At 40.5% G+C, this 15,949-nt stretch overlaps 1 protein-coding gene across 1 annotated transcript; it reads right to left on the minus strand.

The window, feature by feature from the left end:
* Positions 1 to 5,854: 5,854 nt before the first annotated feature.
* Positions 5,855 to 12,598, minus strand: si:ch211-102l7.3 (inactive serine protease PAMR1). Its single transcript, XM_027013822.2, has 12 exons — positions 12,359 to 12,598; positions 10,951 to 11,127; positions 10,561 to 10,686; positions 10,187 to 10,357; positions 9,877 to 10,125; positions 9,672 to 9,770; positions 9,290 to 9,481; positions 8,941 to 9,138; positions 8,762 to 8,828; positions 8,427 to 8,656; positions 7,863 to 8,221; positions 5,855 to 7,727 (listed from the first exon to the last, which is right to left on the minus strand). The coding sequence occupies exons 1-12, from the start codon at positions 12,471 to 12,473 to the stop codon at positions 7,149 to 7,151; spliced, it is 2,562 nt and encodes an 853-aa protein (XP_026869623.2). The 5' UTR covers positions 12,474 to 12,598; the 3' UTR covers positions 5,855 to 7,148.
* Positions 12,599 to 15,949: the final 3,351 nt, after the last annotated feature.

Genomic DNA, 15,949 nt, shown 5'->3' on the forward strand with positions numbered 1-15,949 from the left:
TTTTAGCCTCTAGTAACATTTCATTCCACATTGAAATATAAAAATGTCTGAAATGTTAATCAGAAATCACTGCACTATTGGAAATGTTTAATTAAACTGAAAATCTGATTGCAAACACTACAATTTGCAAACACCAGAAATAAATCATAGATGTTCTTTTTTTTGTCTTGCAAATATTTGTTGAATTCACTATTTAAATGTAAAGAACAGCAACTACAAAATACCGAATAAAATATTGAGTATAAAATGAGAGATTTGCAAACGCAAGTGCAGTCATATGTTACACATTACCTGTTGCAGTGTAGCTGTTTTCAAGTTGAGGAGTCTGTAACAAAAACTATGGAAGAAAGGACAAGATCACAGTTTATCCATTGGGGGATCCAATCCAGATCATCAAAAATCTGAGTATGATATCCAAACACTTGGTGAAGGTTAATTGGGGAAATATAGCCCTGAAGTGGGCTGGTTAGGACCTCCACGGATCAATATTCAGGGTCATGATTACAGGTTGAATGTTTAAATCACCATCCTCAACTGGCTGAGCAGTCTAATTGAACCAGGGGTGTAGTTAAAGTGGAGCAAGTAGTGAATGATTAAGGTTCCCATTGAGGAGAAACAACAGAGGGAGGGAGGAGTCAAGTAGCCAGATTAAGAGTAAGTAGCAACCTTCAGAAAGTCTTGCCTATCTATGTCCATCACTAACTCCCCCGACACCACCCCTCTGCCGCTCTTATTGTTTGCGCCTCTTAGAATGACCTCCGAAATGACACACAGAATTGAAGAGCAACGCATCATGCAGTTCACAAGCAGTGAAGATACTTTTACAACAAATGATCATTCAACTTGTTGAGAGTTGACTAACATAGATTGAAAATCAAAAATGTTAGACAATATTAGGTCTGTCCATGCAATGGGAACTCCAGGTGTGGGCTAACCATGCATCCAGGATCCTTACTAAAAGCTACTGTGGCATGAACAAGGACAGATGAAAAATAATGAACAATAACTGACCATCTGTTCGAAAGAGTGCAACATGAAGAAATGTGTTGTGCTCAAATCTTATTATTAACTTCACACCTCAGTGACACTAACTCTTGAAACCACCTGAGTCATCAGCTCTGTGCAGCACTGAGTTTCTGAAAGTGCTCCAGTAATTGGGTAGAATGTGTGAGACTTTGTGTGCATATGCTGGGAGCAGGCTGGATGAAAGGTCGGAAACATGGGCTCACGACTGACATCCCCACCCCCTCAATATCCCATCCCATGCCTTGCCAAGATGTTCCATTTTGTGCTGGCCGGCACATTTCACAAATATCCACCTGAGTCCAGCATCCATGCTCAGCAGACAGGTTTCTATAATTAACTAATCTGTCCTAATCTTTCCTAATCAAGCAGGATGTGAGAGTGAGTCAAGGAGAAGTAACATACACACAGAGATAATATGTAAGCAGAGTGTCATTCAGTGCAACTCCTCACATCTCACATAACCAGTGTGGTTAACTATGAATGATTGAATGGTTCATCTTTACATTCTGCTTTATGAAAAATAGTGATTTTTCTTTGTGTAGCACTACTATAGTGCTCAGAGCAATGGTCTTTACAGATATTCGATTAAAGAGTCTTTGATGTGATTGCTTTTGCAAATTTTAATATAATTCTGATACCATGTTAGAATTACTTTAGGTAGTAAGGGAACTAGGCTAGGTGAATGTGCATAACAGAAATACAATTCCCAGGAGTCTTGATTGTTCAACCCCAGCACATCATGATAGACTTTATGCATGCTGGCCATTTTGGTAGGTGGGGACCACAGTCATGAAGGATTTCCCATTCTTCCCCCCTGTTTAGTGCAATACTTCCCACTGATGTGACGTTGAAGTTGATTCAAGTATATTCAAAGCAAAAAAATAAATAAAAAATTGCAGAGCTTTTTGACCACCAGCACTGAGAAAACTGGCTCATAGTCCTTTACTACACCAGCGAGTATTCAAGCATGGCCCAGTGGTGGTGCTTAGGAACTGCAAGTCATGGCATGTGAAAGGATGAATGACAAAGGGTCCCTGAGAACAAGCTAAAGCCTGCATATTCTGTATGCCTCTCACTAACTGAATGCACATCATTTGAATGATTGTTCATTGATTTTTGCACACAGTACAAACATTCAGGAACATTTATTCTTATGTATTCTTATTCTTATACTCTATTTATGCTTGTTGTTTTTGCTGGACCACCTAGTGGGCTAGACTTGCTAAATAGCTACTTGCCATATTTTCACATTCGTTGTTTACTTATAAGAATGTGTGTCCTGCACTTATCTATCTGTCTAAGGTTAGTTTCATTGTAGATAATGTCAGCTACCAAGCAGTGATTGGTGAATATTTTTGTTTGCAAATAGCCTACAATCATGTCATCTACTGAGTTGCAGAGAAGAGATGTGGCTGGCTAAAACTACATCATTTCATGTAGGCATGTGGCCTTGCCTGAAGTATTGGAATACAACAACTAAGTTATTTGAAGCCATATGAAGATGTACTGGGCCACGGGTGTGTTTGTAGTTACATATCGGCTGTATTTATTTTGACCATTATGCTGTTTACTTATATGAGTGTGTTATGCTTATTTTCCTAGGTCCTATCTAGTAACATTTCAAACTAGCTGCTTAAACTAACAAACACAGAGGGACAATTGTTGACATATGTGCTGCATTTCTTCACAAATGACACAAAATGACATTTGTGTAATTTTCAGATAGTTACTGAGACAAAAATGAAGTGGGGTAGGATAGCTAAACTCATGTTGTTTCATGTGGGTGTGTCCTTGCTTGAAGCAGTTGGCAGGTTTACTGCGGCATGAATTTATTTGTATATGGCAATTTGCCATATATCTCTACTGTTTAATTTACTTATGTGTGTTCTGTGAATAGCTACCCAAACTTAGTCACAATTTCAATTCTAGCTATTAGTGGTGCTTATGATACAGTTGCCCCGTCTGGCATTGTGGTTTCCATAGCAATCTGCACCTCCCTTGTATTTAGGTTCTCCATCCTTTATTGGCCCCAGCTGTTCCTTGTTTCAGTTAATTTCACATGAATTTATACCCTGCTTTTCTGTGTTCATCTTTGTCCATCTTTTTTGCTACCTCTGCTTATTGTAATCTCTTCCATGCTTCATATCTTGCTCTGTTTTGTTACAGTCTACGTTTGTTGTGGCTTTTGCTGTGTTTTTTTTCATGTCTTGATTTTGCTTTGTTTGTTTGTCATATATTCTGGTGTTGCCTCCTTGTTTTTTTATTTTGGACTGTGGTACTGATTATCACTTGTCTTACCATTTGGGTCCTGCCACAATTTTCTTAGCATTACAGAAAGACTGACCACCAAAGGAGTAACATTAATATGTGGTTGTTCTGCTCCTCTCTTGCCCCCCTATTGTTGAACTTGTTTTTTTGTTGTTGTTTTTTTGTTTGTTTGTTTGTTTGTTTCATCATCTCGTTTGGCACACAGTTTGTATTACTTTAATTATAGGGGCACTTACTAGGGAGGCTAGGAAGTTGGCAGATACTGTGGAGGAGTATGAGATATCAGAAAACATGGCAGGGGAGCCAGATCAGGCACCTCTGCTCATACCCTGCTGCCCACAGTCCTGACCAGCTCTACTTTGTTGCCAGTGGTCTCAGCCGCTTCTGCCCCAATGAGTCCAGGTGAAGCCCAACCCCATTACTGCATGGCCTCCGCGGGGAGGTGTCTCCATGGTGTCCTACTCCCCAGAAAGAGCCCCTGCACCCTACTCTCAAGAGAATACTGTACCTGCCTTCTAGCAGGTGTCTTTACTATGTGCTGCCTGGACTATGCTCTGCACCCAAGACAGCGCAGATGTGCTGTGGTTCTCAGAGAGTGATGCCTTTGCTGTACCCTGCGTCCATGAGGGTGCTGCCAAGGCCTGGACTCAAGAAGGCTCTGCCTCTGCTGCCCCCTGCTTCATGAAGATATCATCATGTCCTGCTTCCTTGAGAGTACCAATGTCTCCTTGCCTTGTTTCCAAGAAGCCACCAATGTTCCTCCGCTAGACTCACCGGACCCCACAGCCATGCCTCTGGACTCACAGGCCACCTTGTTTCCCAGCCTGTCTATTCCCAGATCAGCTCTGTTCCCTGGTCCACTGCTCATCCTCTTACCTTGTTCCATGACAGCCAGTCCCTCTGTCTTCTTTAGTTCCCTGTCTGGATGCCTGTGCAATTAGCAGCTGGGCCAATTGCGATTAATTATTGTCGCCAATACCTAGTCCCCTGTTTCTTTTGTCTCCTGTGCCTGACTTGTCCCTTATCCCTGCTCTACTGTTCCAAGTCTCCTTGTCTGTACCTTTTCCCATTACTGACAACCTCACCCATTCAGTCCCTTTTCCAATACCCTGTCCAGTCCCCTGGTGTTTGGTCCTCTGTTCCTCCATCCCTCCTGTCTTTGTGATGGCTCATGCTTCTATCCGGGTCCCAGTTTCTGCCCCTGCCCTCAACCTGGTTTCTGCTTTCCTCTCAGTTCCTGCTCCTGTCTTGGACACTTTTTTCCTGATCCCATTTTGGCCATTTTTTGTTTGTATATTGCACTTCAGGAGCTACATGTTAGGAGAGATTGTCACAGTTCCCTGTTCTGGCATTGTGATTCCCATAGCAATGTGTGCCATGCGTTTTTTTTGTTTGTTTGTTTGTTTTTCCATCCTTGTCTTGTCTTGTCTTGTCTTGTCTTGTCTTGTCTTGTCTTTTTGTTTCTCCACCCTTTAATGGTCACATGTGTTCCTTGTTTCAGTTCATTTTCCCCTGTGTATTTTATTTTTTCTGTTCAGTTTGTTGGTCTTGTTACTACCTCTGTATTTTGTAATCTGTTCTGTGCTTCATAACTTGTGGGTTTTTTGTTACAGTTCCTGTTTTTAGTGGCTTTTGCCATGTTTTTCTTTGTCATGGTTTGGGTTTTGTTTTGTTTATCAACTGGTTTTTTGACTTTGGACTGTGTTAGTAGTTGTGATTATGGATTTGCCCAGAATAAACATTTCAGCATTTGCATCCTGCCATATCTCCCTCAGCTACCATGTCGGCAGCCTCCAACTTGCCTACAATGGTCTACTTTTTCCATAATCCTCTTCTGCATTCCCAAATCCATTTATTAAAGTCACCTGTGTCTATCTTATCCTTAATACCGCTGTATTTAAACCCCCCTGTTTCAGTTTAGCTTCTGTTTTGAGATGTCTCCCAGCTTTGTGTAGTGTTTCCAAGCTGCTGTTTGTTGTAGTTACTTCTCCCTGATTTACTGGATCTATGCCTTGTTTTCTGTTTTGCCTCTTTTGCTTGTCCATTACTGGTTTTGTCTGCCTGGTCATTTGTCACTTCTGGCTTTATACCTAGCTTGTTTTTTGACTCTGCTCTTGGATTATCCTGTGATTGCTTACATTAAACTTTTTATATTTAACTATATTCAACTCCTCTTCTGCCCACTGAGCCTGACATCAGCATTATATTTTATTTTGTTTGCTAATATCTGCATAATTTACTGATAATCTAAATTACACAGAAGTAGGTTAGGTACTACTACTTATGTGGGTGTGCAGCCTTGCTTAAAGTATTATTGTAATAAATTATATGAAGGGATGGAAGCATGGATGCATTTGTTGCTATATCCTGGTCATATTATTCTTAACTATTATGCCAGTTACTTACATAAGTAAATGCTATCAATTTTGTCACATATTAACCTAAACAATGATAGCTAGCCTTTTTGGTCTTTTTGTTATTACAAACATCTAAAAGGCTTTTCAATTCTGTTTGAACAAAGAACAAGTGAATGCCATGAAAATATAATTTTATTTGGATTAATTATTCGGTTGGAATACATCCAAACCTACTGAATACTTAAAAATAATACAATGTTACAGTGATTCTTTTTTCTGTTTCTACTCTTATTTTTTCTATGATTTGTGCTACATTTTAAAATAATAGAACAAAAATTACTTCAAAAACACAAAATCAATTTGAAGCTATGCATTCTCAAGTTTGGTATCAAGCATTGTGTCCATTATTAGTGTCACATAAAATGAGTCATGAATCAAAACAACACCACATTATATGCCATGGAACCTGCAGGTAATTATCCAAAACTCTAAATTACATCTCAATAACTTCTATATATATGAAAATTATATATTTTGGATGCTATATGAATGCTATATGGATGCTATATGCTATATGAATGCCTCCCTGTTGCTGAAATTTCAATGACACTTGTGATAAATGACATGCAACCGTAGCAATCCTGCAAAAACTAGGCCTGCTTAGTCTTGTTTACCAACACCTCATTGTTTACAAATGCTGAATTTTATGTTTGATGCTGAAACCACAGGCATATTTGTTCAATAACATAATGCAGACTCAAATGCATATAAACATTTTCACCTATATTCAGGAAATTAGACATGGTAACATAAAATAATGAGACATAACAGATGCCAGACTTTATGCCACAACACCTCTATCAACATGCAGAACATTATACAAATGATGAAATTGCTTCTCAAGGACATATATAATGGATTTAAGTTTTGGACAATATATAAATGACTGCCTCCCTTTTAATGAAATGCTGTTGACATTTGTGTGAAAAATGGTATGCAGCCGTTGGGAGTCCAGCAAAAATAGGCTTGCCTAGTCTTGTTAATTAACACATGTGTAACCTCATTGTTTCCAAATGCTTATTGCTTTCATGTATGTTTCTAATTATACATGTATACTGGTTAAACAAGATCATGCAAACTCAAATGCTTGATCTTGAAACAGTTATTCTATATTCAGGAACATTGCAAGTAGATCCATGATGTCCAACCAAGGTTTGTTTAGTCCAGTAAGGTAGGAGTGGCTATAGTGAACTATTTAATCAATGCACAAGTTCTTTTTTTCAAAGACTGCTGTAAGCAGAAACAGACCTAAAATAAAGTGGACCCTGAATGTCTTTGTGCAGATGGGTTAATGACTTTTTATTGCCTAGATGGGCCACAAAATCTCCTATAGGCTTCTGTAAACCATAATTTATCAACTCATAAATTATCATGAACATGTAAACTCTGTAAGTTTTGCTATCATTGTCCAAAATCTGAGTCGTGAAAAATCAGTACTTACTTACTATTCCTTTCAATCCAGTTTTTAAAGTTGGCCACCCGTGTGTAGACAGTAAACAGGCCTGGATTACAACTCTGTAGATTGTAACCAAAGCTCACTAGGCCCAGCAGTTCCCAACTAGGCTCAGAGACAGCTTCCTCCACTCTCCTATGCTCAGGAAGAGACATTGACCTCATCTGGCTATCAGAAGGTAAAAGAACTATTCCCCCTGTTTTGGCAGGACAGACGATGGTGGAGCTGATGGGATGTTGCCTTCCACATAGCATGTTGTCAGTGATGCTAATGGGAACCCCTTGTTGGGCATACTGTCTTTCACACTGTGCCACATTACCTAATTCAATAACACCCGTGTGAGCCACTTCAGAGTCTGTGTCTGGGCTTGGGTCATGCAAGTCTGCTGCAGGCCAGCCAGTGATATAAGCCTGCTTGGTGGTCACCTCCCCTCCCTGCACATGTGGCAAGCAAACAGGGAAGACAAACTCAGTGATCCTTGCCTTGTGCAACAGCTTCAGTATAGCTATGTCTGAGTTGAACATGTTAGGATCATAGCTGGGGTGCACCAGGATCTCTGATACCTGTGGGGGAGAGAAACGCAACAGAATTGAAGGGATGGGGATGGCTTCAGTGTAATGTGCTCATGTAGTATACTTGGGAGGTCTTGAACCAGTGGTGATCCTGACATAGAGTGGAAAGAGAGAGAGAGCTCCTACCTGCATGTGCTGGAGCCTCTTGCTGTCTCTCAGGTCACTGATATGATGTTTTCCCAGCACCACTCTTAGATCAGAAGTCTGGACAGTTGCTCTCTGGCCAGGCTCAGTGACACAATGAGCAGGTACCAGTGCAGTGTGCTGGCTAACTAGAGCACCACTGCACACCAGCTGCCACGTCTGCTCCTCAGTGCTTCCTTCCATTAAACGTTTGTACTCGGCTGCAGAAAATGTGTCCCCATGTCTCCTGCCCCCCACCATGACATGGCTGTGGTAGTCAGGGAGGTGGTGGTATATGGCTGTGTGCCATGGCCAGCGTGTTTGTGTCAGGCTCAGGGAATTTACTGAAAGCTTACCACACACTGCAAAAGACACATGGGAGTTTCATATCAGGTATGTCGAGTATAAAACCTATTACAGTTTCTAGTGACGCCACTGAATACAAATGTCTGACACAAAATATTGTTTGTGTCCTGGGACATGACATAACATGACTTCACAGAGGAACAGCTGAACCAAAGCGTGACCATTTTCTCTGTTTCTTGTAAATGTGTGTGCTGCCCCCACCTGGTGAACAGGAAAGATGGTGTCCACTCCACCTGCCAGTCCTCAGACAAGTTCGACGCGTGCTTCCAGAAGACTGGTAGAGAGGAGATGCACATTCATACTCAATAATAGTGTATTGATGGTGAAAACCTGGTGGTAATTCAGCCAGTGCAGTGGCCACACTACCAGTGCGGACTCCTTCAGCAGAGCTTGGCTGGTAGAAAGAGTATACCCTGTGTAATGGACTCTTTCTGTGAAAGAGAGAAATTTAAGAAATTTAAAGAATTTTTAGCCTATGACTTTTAATATTACATATATGAACTACCTTTATGACCTGTCTTTAGAATGTATTATACCTGGAAGGAGGCTGGTGCTTCAGCACCGTCTGACGCACTAGTTTTGAAATCTTTGGCTCGCGACAAGCTGCAACACAGCAATACAGCAATCGTACAACAACAGTACTGGTCTTGTATTACTGGATGCTGTCACAAAGTGTGTATAAACGATAGATATGCCCTCATCACCAAAATCGTACCTCTGATGCACTGGGGCTGGCTTCCCGTCCAGGTGCCATTTTCTTGGCACGTTCTCTCTGAGCTTCCACTCAAAACATAAGGATTATTGCAGAAGAATTTTATGCTCTTGATTACCCCATCTGGACCAGTATTTTTTGTGGAGTAGCCATGACGGAGTTGTGGAGGGGGCAAGCAAACTTTTCTGATTGGTTGTGTCTCTGTTTTCCATGGAAGAATAAAAAAGATCAACAGATGAGACAAAATACATACAGAAAGGCCTTACTGCTCTTGTGATTCCTCTGAAATTACTGATTATGACATGCTTATGTTTTGTCCTAATTGCGCCAAGACAATTCTAGTCTGGTGTACCCCTGACGCATGTCGGAGCCGTCCCACTCCATGTGCTGTTGGACAGACATGTCCTCCAGGGGGTGCCCCTGAGTTTGTAGGGTTTATAGCAGAGGTACTGAACCGAAGTGGCAATGTCTCCATCCTCGTACTGCAGGAAGTGGTCACCATGAGCAGGCTTCCCGGGGTCTGCACAGCCAGGTGGCACTTGCTCTTATGAAGAAGATAGTAACAGTTTCAGGCCATGCAGACTGGCACATATACAGTCTGCAGAGCACTCACATGCATATAAAGAGGATGCATTTCTAACACAATTCACACTTGCACAGCTATTGTGTAATACGTCTTTTTCAACCACCATCCCCTACAACCCCCACACTAAAACAGATAATTTAAGACTCACTGTTCTCACAGCGCAAGCCTGTAAAGCCTTCTGGGCAAACACAGTGGAAAGTCTTCAATGGGTCTAGTGAGCACATTCCAGCATTCATACAGCCACATGCTGCAGGCACAGAGTCACCAAGATCCAGTGAGGACAATGTTCTCTGATAAAAATGCACACTGGGATTTGAGCTAGGCACATAGGTACCTGCGTTTGTAAACTGCACCTGAGTGTTCCTGAAATGTGGCAGAGAAACCATCGTAATTGTTATAGCCATCTGATACAAATCGGATATGCAGTGAGTGTCCTGAGCTCCTGATTGGTGAAGGGATATCATTCCCACAGTATCTGCCAATTACACGTGAGTTAAGGCTGTCGCCATCTCGGACCTCTATGTAGTCATAGTCACAACTGTGATCAAACTCCAAACTGAGCATTGTGAATCTGTAAAAAAATGAGCAGCAAAAATGAGGAGCTAGAAAAAAAAAATGAATAGTTTAAGACGGTTGAATAGTTTTAAACATGAGATGAAATACAATTCTTATACAAATTAGTTTGTCTAAAAAAAAAAGTTAATAAAAAAGGCAATTGCCTGAGTTCCATGGTCAGCCCTCTGCTAACCTGCAGTGTCCACTCACATTTGGCATTGATTGGGTAACTCTCTAGGGTCACATGACCTTGAGACCTCCTTATAACTTCTCCACATGCTAGACAGAAAACACCAAAGGGGACACAAACACACACACACACACACACACACACACACACACACACACACAGAATAATTTATGACACCTTTTGTTGAGCTCGTTCTAGGTTTTAATTAATTTAAATGCAAGCATTTTTATAAGTTTTTCTAGCTGTGGGGAAGTAAACAAAACTGCCTGTGGAAGGATGAGTCAATACTTACTAAGACAATCTCCTCCAGACCAGCCTTGACGACACTCCATGCAGTAACTGCTGCTGATATAGAAATCATCCTTTGCCTTCCATGTGCCGTTATTGCATCTCTTACAGTTATCAAACACACTGCAGCCTGAGAGAAGGAACAGAGACATAATATGTGTTAATGGACAGCAGTTTTGTGTACAAGTCAACCAGCATCATTGTCTGGAAGTTATATTAATCCCAGTCTGGATTTTGGTTTGGCAGGATTTAAATCTGTTTGGAATAATGCCCAGTCCAGCCATTTTCAAGATAGACTCTTGCAAAACAACACTACCTTGAAAGCTGTCATTGCGGCTGGAGGTCAGCCTTACCCTGGTGGATGATAGAGGGGTCACAATGGTGCATGTCTTACCCTGGTGGATGATACAGGGGTCACAATGGTGCATGGCATTGCGACAGCAGGGCACAGCATAGCCTACCCGTGTTCTCTGAGATGGACACGTGCAATGGATCTGCTCATATTCACAGCACGAACGACACATGGCATTCCAGCGAGGGCCCGGGCAATTATCCTCCTGGGCCCCAGACCCTAAAAGAGACACATTTAGGGCATTCATGCTGTAAAATATGAGTAAATATATTGTGGTAATAATATAATAATATAATAATATAATATTATAATATTCATATTCATATTATTACTACAGTACATGGTGATTTTTTTATGTATAATTAAAAATAAGATGAAATATCAAAAGTAATATATATTAATTCCTAACCACTAATGACTGTATACAAATGAAGGTGGAGCATTGGAAAACACTGCCATTACTATTATGAGTCATTTTATAATGTTGTTTGCACTGTGGCCTTAGTAAAGCTCAGCCCAAATAGATTTGATTCAGATGCTGAATCATTATGAGCGTACTCTATGTAAGGCCTACACAGACACCACACAGTGCCATATTATGGCTCATACATTCTGGCTGGAGTTCTTATCCATGCATGTCACACAATTCTTTTCATTTACTATTGTCAGAACTATTGTCAGAAATTATATATTACCAGTGAAAAAACACGTGCAGAGCAAACGTCTCATAATGATTCTATAACTGCATATGCATGTGTGCATATTTGTGTTTATATCTGAAAATGCTATTGTGTTCTGGATTTTTTTATGCCTGCATCTAAATAAAGAATAGTACAAGTTAATCGGTCATAAATGAACAAAACTCAGCTTTCTTTCCCAACTTTAACATTAGGAAAAAACACTTTGCCTTTTTTATGTCTGAAGAGGAATGTGGAGAAAATATATCCCAGAACTGATGTAGAGCAGAGGTATTTGACTTTAGTGCTAAAGAGCAATTCCATTCATTCTTTCTTGGATTGTTTAGCTGTTTTTCCTATCTAGAAAAAATGGAATCACAGAGCAGGAAATATTTTCATCCATCCTGTTGTGGCAATAACATGGAACAAAATACTTTACCCTGATCTCTGCCCCACCCCCACTGGATTACTGCAAATTTCCAAGGCATATTAATTATCACGCAGAGGCAGTTGTGGTAAAGGAGCAATACTAATTACTATGGAACTCCAACTTCTATTAGCAAGTGTAGTTGACAAGAGCAGATATAAGAACAATGATTCAAAACTTATGTGAAAAGAAATTCCATAGCTGAAAAAAGATTCCAGAACCATGAATGCCTACAGCATACAATCTTCCACTGCAGATATTTAAATCACAAAACACCGGTGTAAAGTGGTGCAGTGTTCAAAGTAAACTAGCGCAGAGCTCTGCTGTGAGGAAAGCTTGCTCTTACCATGTGGCCAGGCAGTTTCTAAGCAGCAGTACCTAAGGACACTAAGGAGAAGAAGAAGAAGCAGACAGACTTGGTGGAGCATCCAGGACCTACTGTTTCCTACAGAATACACCATGCTTTTGTCAGGATTACCACTTCTAACAATCGGTGATCTATTTATCTGCCCCCAGACATTCCTGCTCTAACACTTTCAACTTTCCTTCCCCCACGCTTTATTTCTGTCGTCAATTCTCTCACACACTCTCTTTATCCCTCCCTCCTCTCTCTGTATTTCTTTCTCTTCCTCCCTCTCTTTCTCTCTCCACAACCAGCACGTCATTCTGTAGAAGTGCTAGTGTGACGTAAGGGCTCTTTTGAGAAACTCTGATCCAGAGACAAATGCAATCTTTAACCCATTCTCCCATCACCCACATCTGCTCTGCTGTCACACTCAGCAATTGGTTACATAACAATCCTAATGACCATCAGCAAATTTGTATACAAAACATATGTATCTCAAATCCTATTATGCTCTGAATCTGACAATTCTCCCATTTTCAAAGAAAAGTAATTTAAAAGACTAAAAGCACAATGTCTCATGCAGCCTGAAATGGAAATGCTTGGCAAATTCCAGTTTTGATAAAGCACAGGCATGTTTTCCATTTTTATTAATATGAGGCTACAACATGCAGAAGTGAGTTGTTTATTTTCTGTGCAGGGACCGTATAACAGACTAAGCATCCCGCTTGTTTGTTTTGGATTACTATGGATACCAAGTTTCCATGCTGTAAGCTGTTCTGTGCTCCACTTATCAGTACCAAAAAAGAAGGAAAGAAATCTTTTTTTTCTGCAGCATTACGGTACAACATTAGATTACAGTACAAGTGCAAAAGTTGCTTTTTTTAAAAATGTTTTTCCAAAAAAAAAAAAGGTTAAAGTGCTTGTGCTCAACATATGGTACTCTGTTTCTACAGATGTGTGCATTTGGTGCTTTCAACTTTGATAAAAATATATGATTTAGAATTCCAACCATATGTTCTAAAAATGTTAAGCATGAACAACAGCTCTCATTTGTCCTAATGTGGCATTAATGTGTCTTGAATAGATGTTATGCTACATAGGACATCTTAGATTAGATAGTAGATAGTATTTAATATGCAGTAGATTTTACTGTGTCTTTAATACTGTCTGTAAGTAAACTGATAAGCCAGTGGATCATCTAATGCAATACTTCTATGTCTTAATTAAGCGTTTCTACATTGTATCATATTAAGGGTAGTCTTGGGACCTAAGTTATTCATCTGAAATATTTCTAAATGTTCCCATTAAAGTCCTCAGTAGAGTTATGCACACTGAGAGAGTGAATTTTGACAAGGACTGACGCAATTCAGAGAGACAGGGAGATGTGAGCTTGGCTGTATTTAAAGCAGACGGGCCATTCATTACCCGAAGGAGAAAGTTGTGGAAGTTGACTCACAGAGCATAATCATTTTAATAACTCACCTATTTTAATTACCACCTGCTTGGAAAAGCCAAACACAGCCATTGCTCATATCTGCAAGGGGTGTGGAGTCTGGCCATAAAGCACAACGTTTGTAACTCTGCTTCCTCCTGTTCCTACCAGAATCCTACCAGACAGCAGTGATACACACACACACACACACACACACACACACACACACACACACACACACACACACACACACACACACACACACACACACGCACACACACACACACATTATATATATATAAGTGGAAACGTATATGCAATGAATGAATTATATGCTATATATAGAAACATATATGCAATGAATGAATTATATGCTATATATATTATATATAGCATATAATTCATTCATTGCATATAAGTTTCCACAAACTATACAAATGTTGGACTCTGCTGTACATAATCCAAAATATTTTTGCCACTCTACATTTCAACTACATTGAAACTAACTTTTTTGATGTCGTCGTGGACACTTCAATCGAGGCCACCGGCTGGTCAGCCACTTGCCTACTGAGATTTATTCTAAAGCTGCGCCGTATCCCACTGCAGCAGACATCATTGTGAAATGAAGAACGCGAGTAATGTTCGTGCTTAAGGTTATTAGCGCGTTATCCAGTCTTTAACTGAATCATTACAAAATGGATACAAAAGAACAACTTAAGGGGTTTATGAAAATATAACGACTGCTGTTCTTCCATATCATGAGGACTACGGTGAACCTGTTCGCCGGATTCCTCCTGTACGTGTCCGCCTGCGTGTTATCTCCACAAGTAAAGTGGAGGGAAAGATCGAGTTTTTCGTCAGTCACTGGACAGACACCGGGTGGTAACAGAGCCCCTAGATGTATTTTATATGTGCCCGCGGTGCAAATTCTAAACGTCCAAAACCAAACTACATATGGACAGAGCGTGGGCATGACCGCCGTAAAAACTTTTGGTAAGAGTTCTCCAGTCAGATATGACAAAGTGATAGCACACAAAATCCTTTGGGCTGCATGACTTGAAAATCTTTTAGCGCCCGTTTTCGACGAAAAGCGTGCGCTCCACTGGAGAGAGTAAGTTCAGGGCGCACGAGTCGTTTCGTTAGAGCCGGGTTGCGTTAGGCTAACGGGCCGTATCGCTACCTTCGCTGATGGTACGAAGGCATGCGTGCGATACGGCATAGATGCAAATCAGGTCCGGGGAAAAACACTGTCATATTACCTGGTCACACTGCTTGGGATTTCTAATTTGCCACATTTGTTTCTATCCAAACTAAGCCTATTGAGCCATCGGTGGGAAGCGGTTAGAGTGAGCATAGAAACTTTACAATGGTCACCAAATGCTATAGTCTCTCTTACGCAGTGTCACCGGGGTTTTCATCCCATGTATCCTACATCACCTACTTTTAACGCCACACTGAATTACATCAGATAATTTAGGCAGTGGACTGATCTTGTTCTTTTTGACTATTTAACAGCAAACTAAACCAAAGACCTAGGTATCTTTAACAGCCCCAGACATCTGGTGTCAAATGTCACTAAATGGCTCATGGAACATTGCTTTCTAGTCTTAATGCAGAGAGTATTCCTTCAGTTTGCAGCATCATATCGAAGAGTAAACAGGGTATAAGTTCACTCAACATTTTCCTGCTGCAAGGAGTGCTATAGCTATGTGCCTGTGATGTATGAGTAATATGTTTTTTATCCTGCTCTCTGTGGAAAACAAGTAATTTACACAATGTGCACATTGCAGGGTTACACCTACCCAACTTATTGTCAGTGCTGGTAGAACCAAATAGACCCCATTTATAATCCTGACAAGTTCATAAAGTTGTGTATCATTATAAGAACTTTGGTTTTGTCCCTAAAGAACAGGCATTCCATGTTTCACTTGGGCTAAGAAGGCGATGCACTAGAGTGGGTATAAACGTGGACTCACCAGAAGCAAACGTAATGGGACTAGCTTTTCAGACCTTCCACACCACTGGCTTTTCTAATGGATAGAGTTTTAACACACTACTGGTAACTCAGTCGGTTTCAGCAAAACAGCGTCCTTCATTCCTTCCTACCTATGGCTTCTATAATAATAACATTAATATTAACACACATTAATATTAACACA

This window comes from Electrophorus electricus, chromosome 21, assembly GCF_013358815.1.
Source record: "Electrophorus electricus isolate fEleEle1 chromosome 21, fEleEle1.pri, whole genome shotgun sequence".
NCBI lineage: Eukaryota > Metazoa > Chordata > Actinopteri > Gymnotiformes > Gymnotidae > Electrophorus > Electrophorus electricus.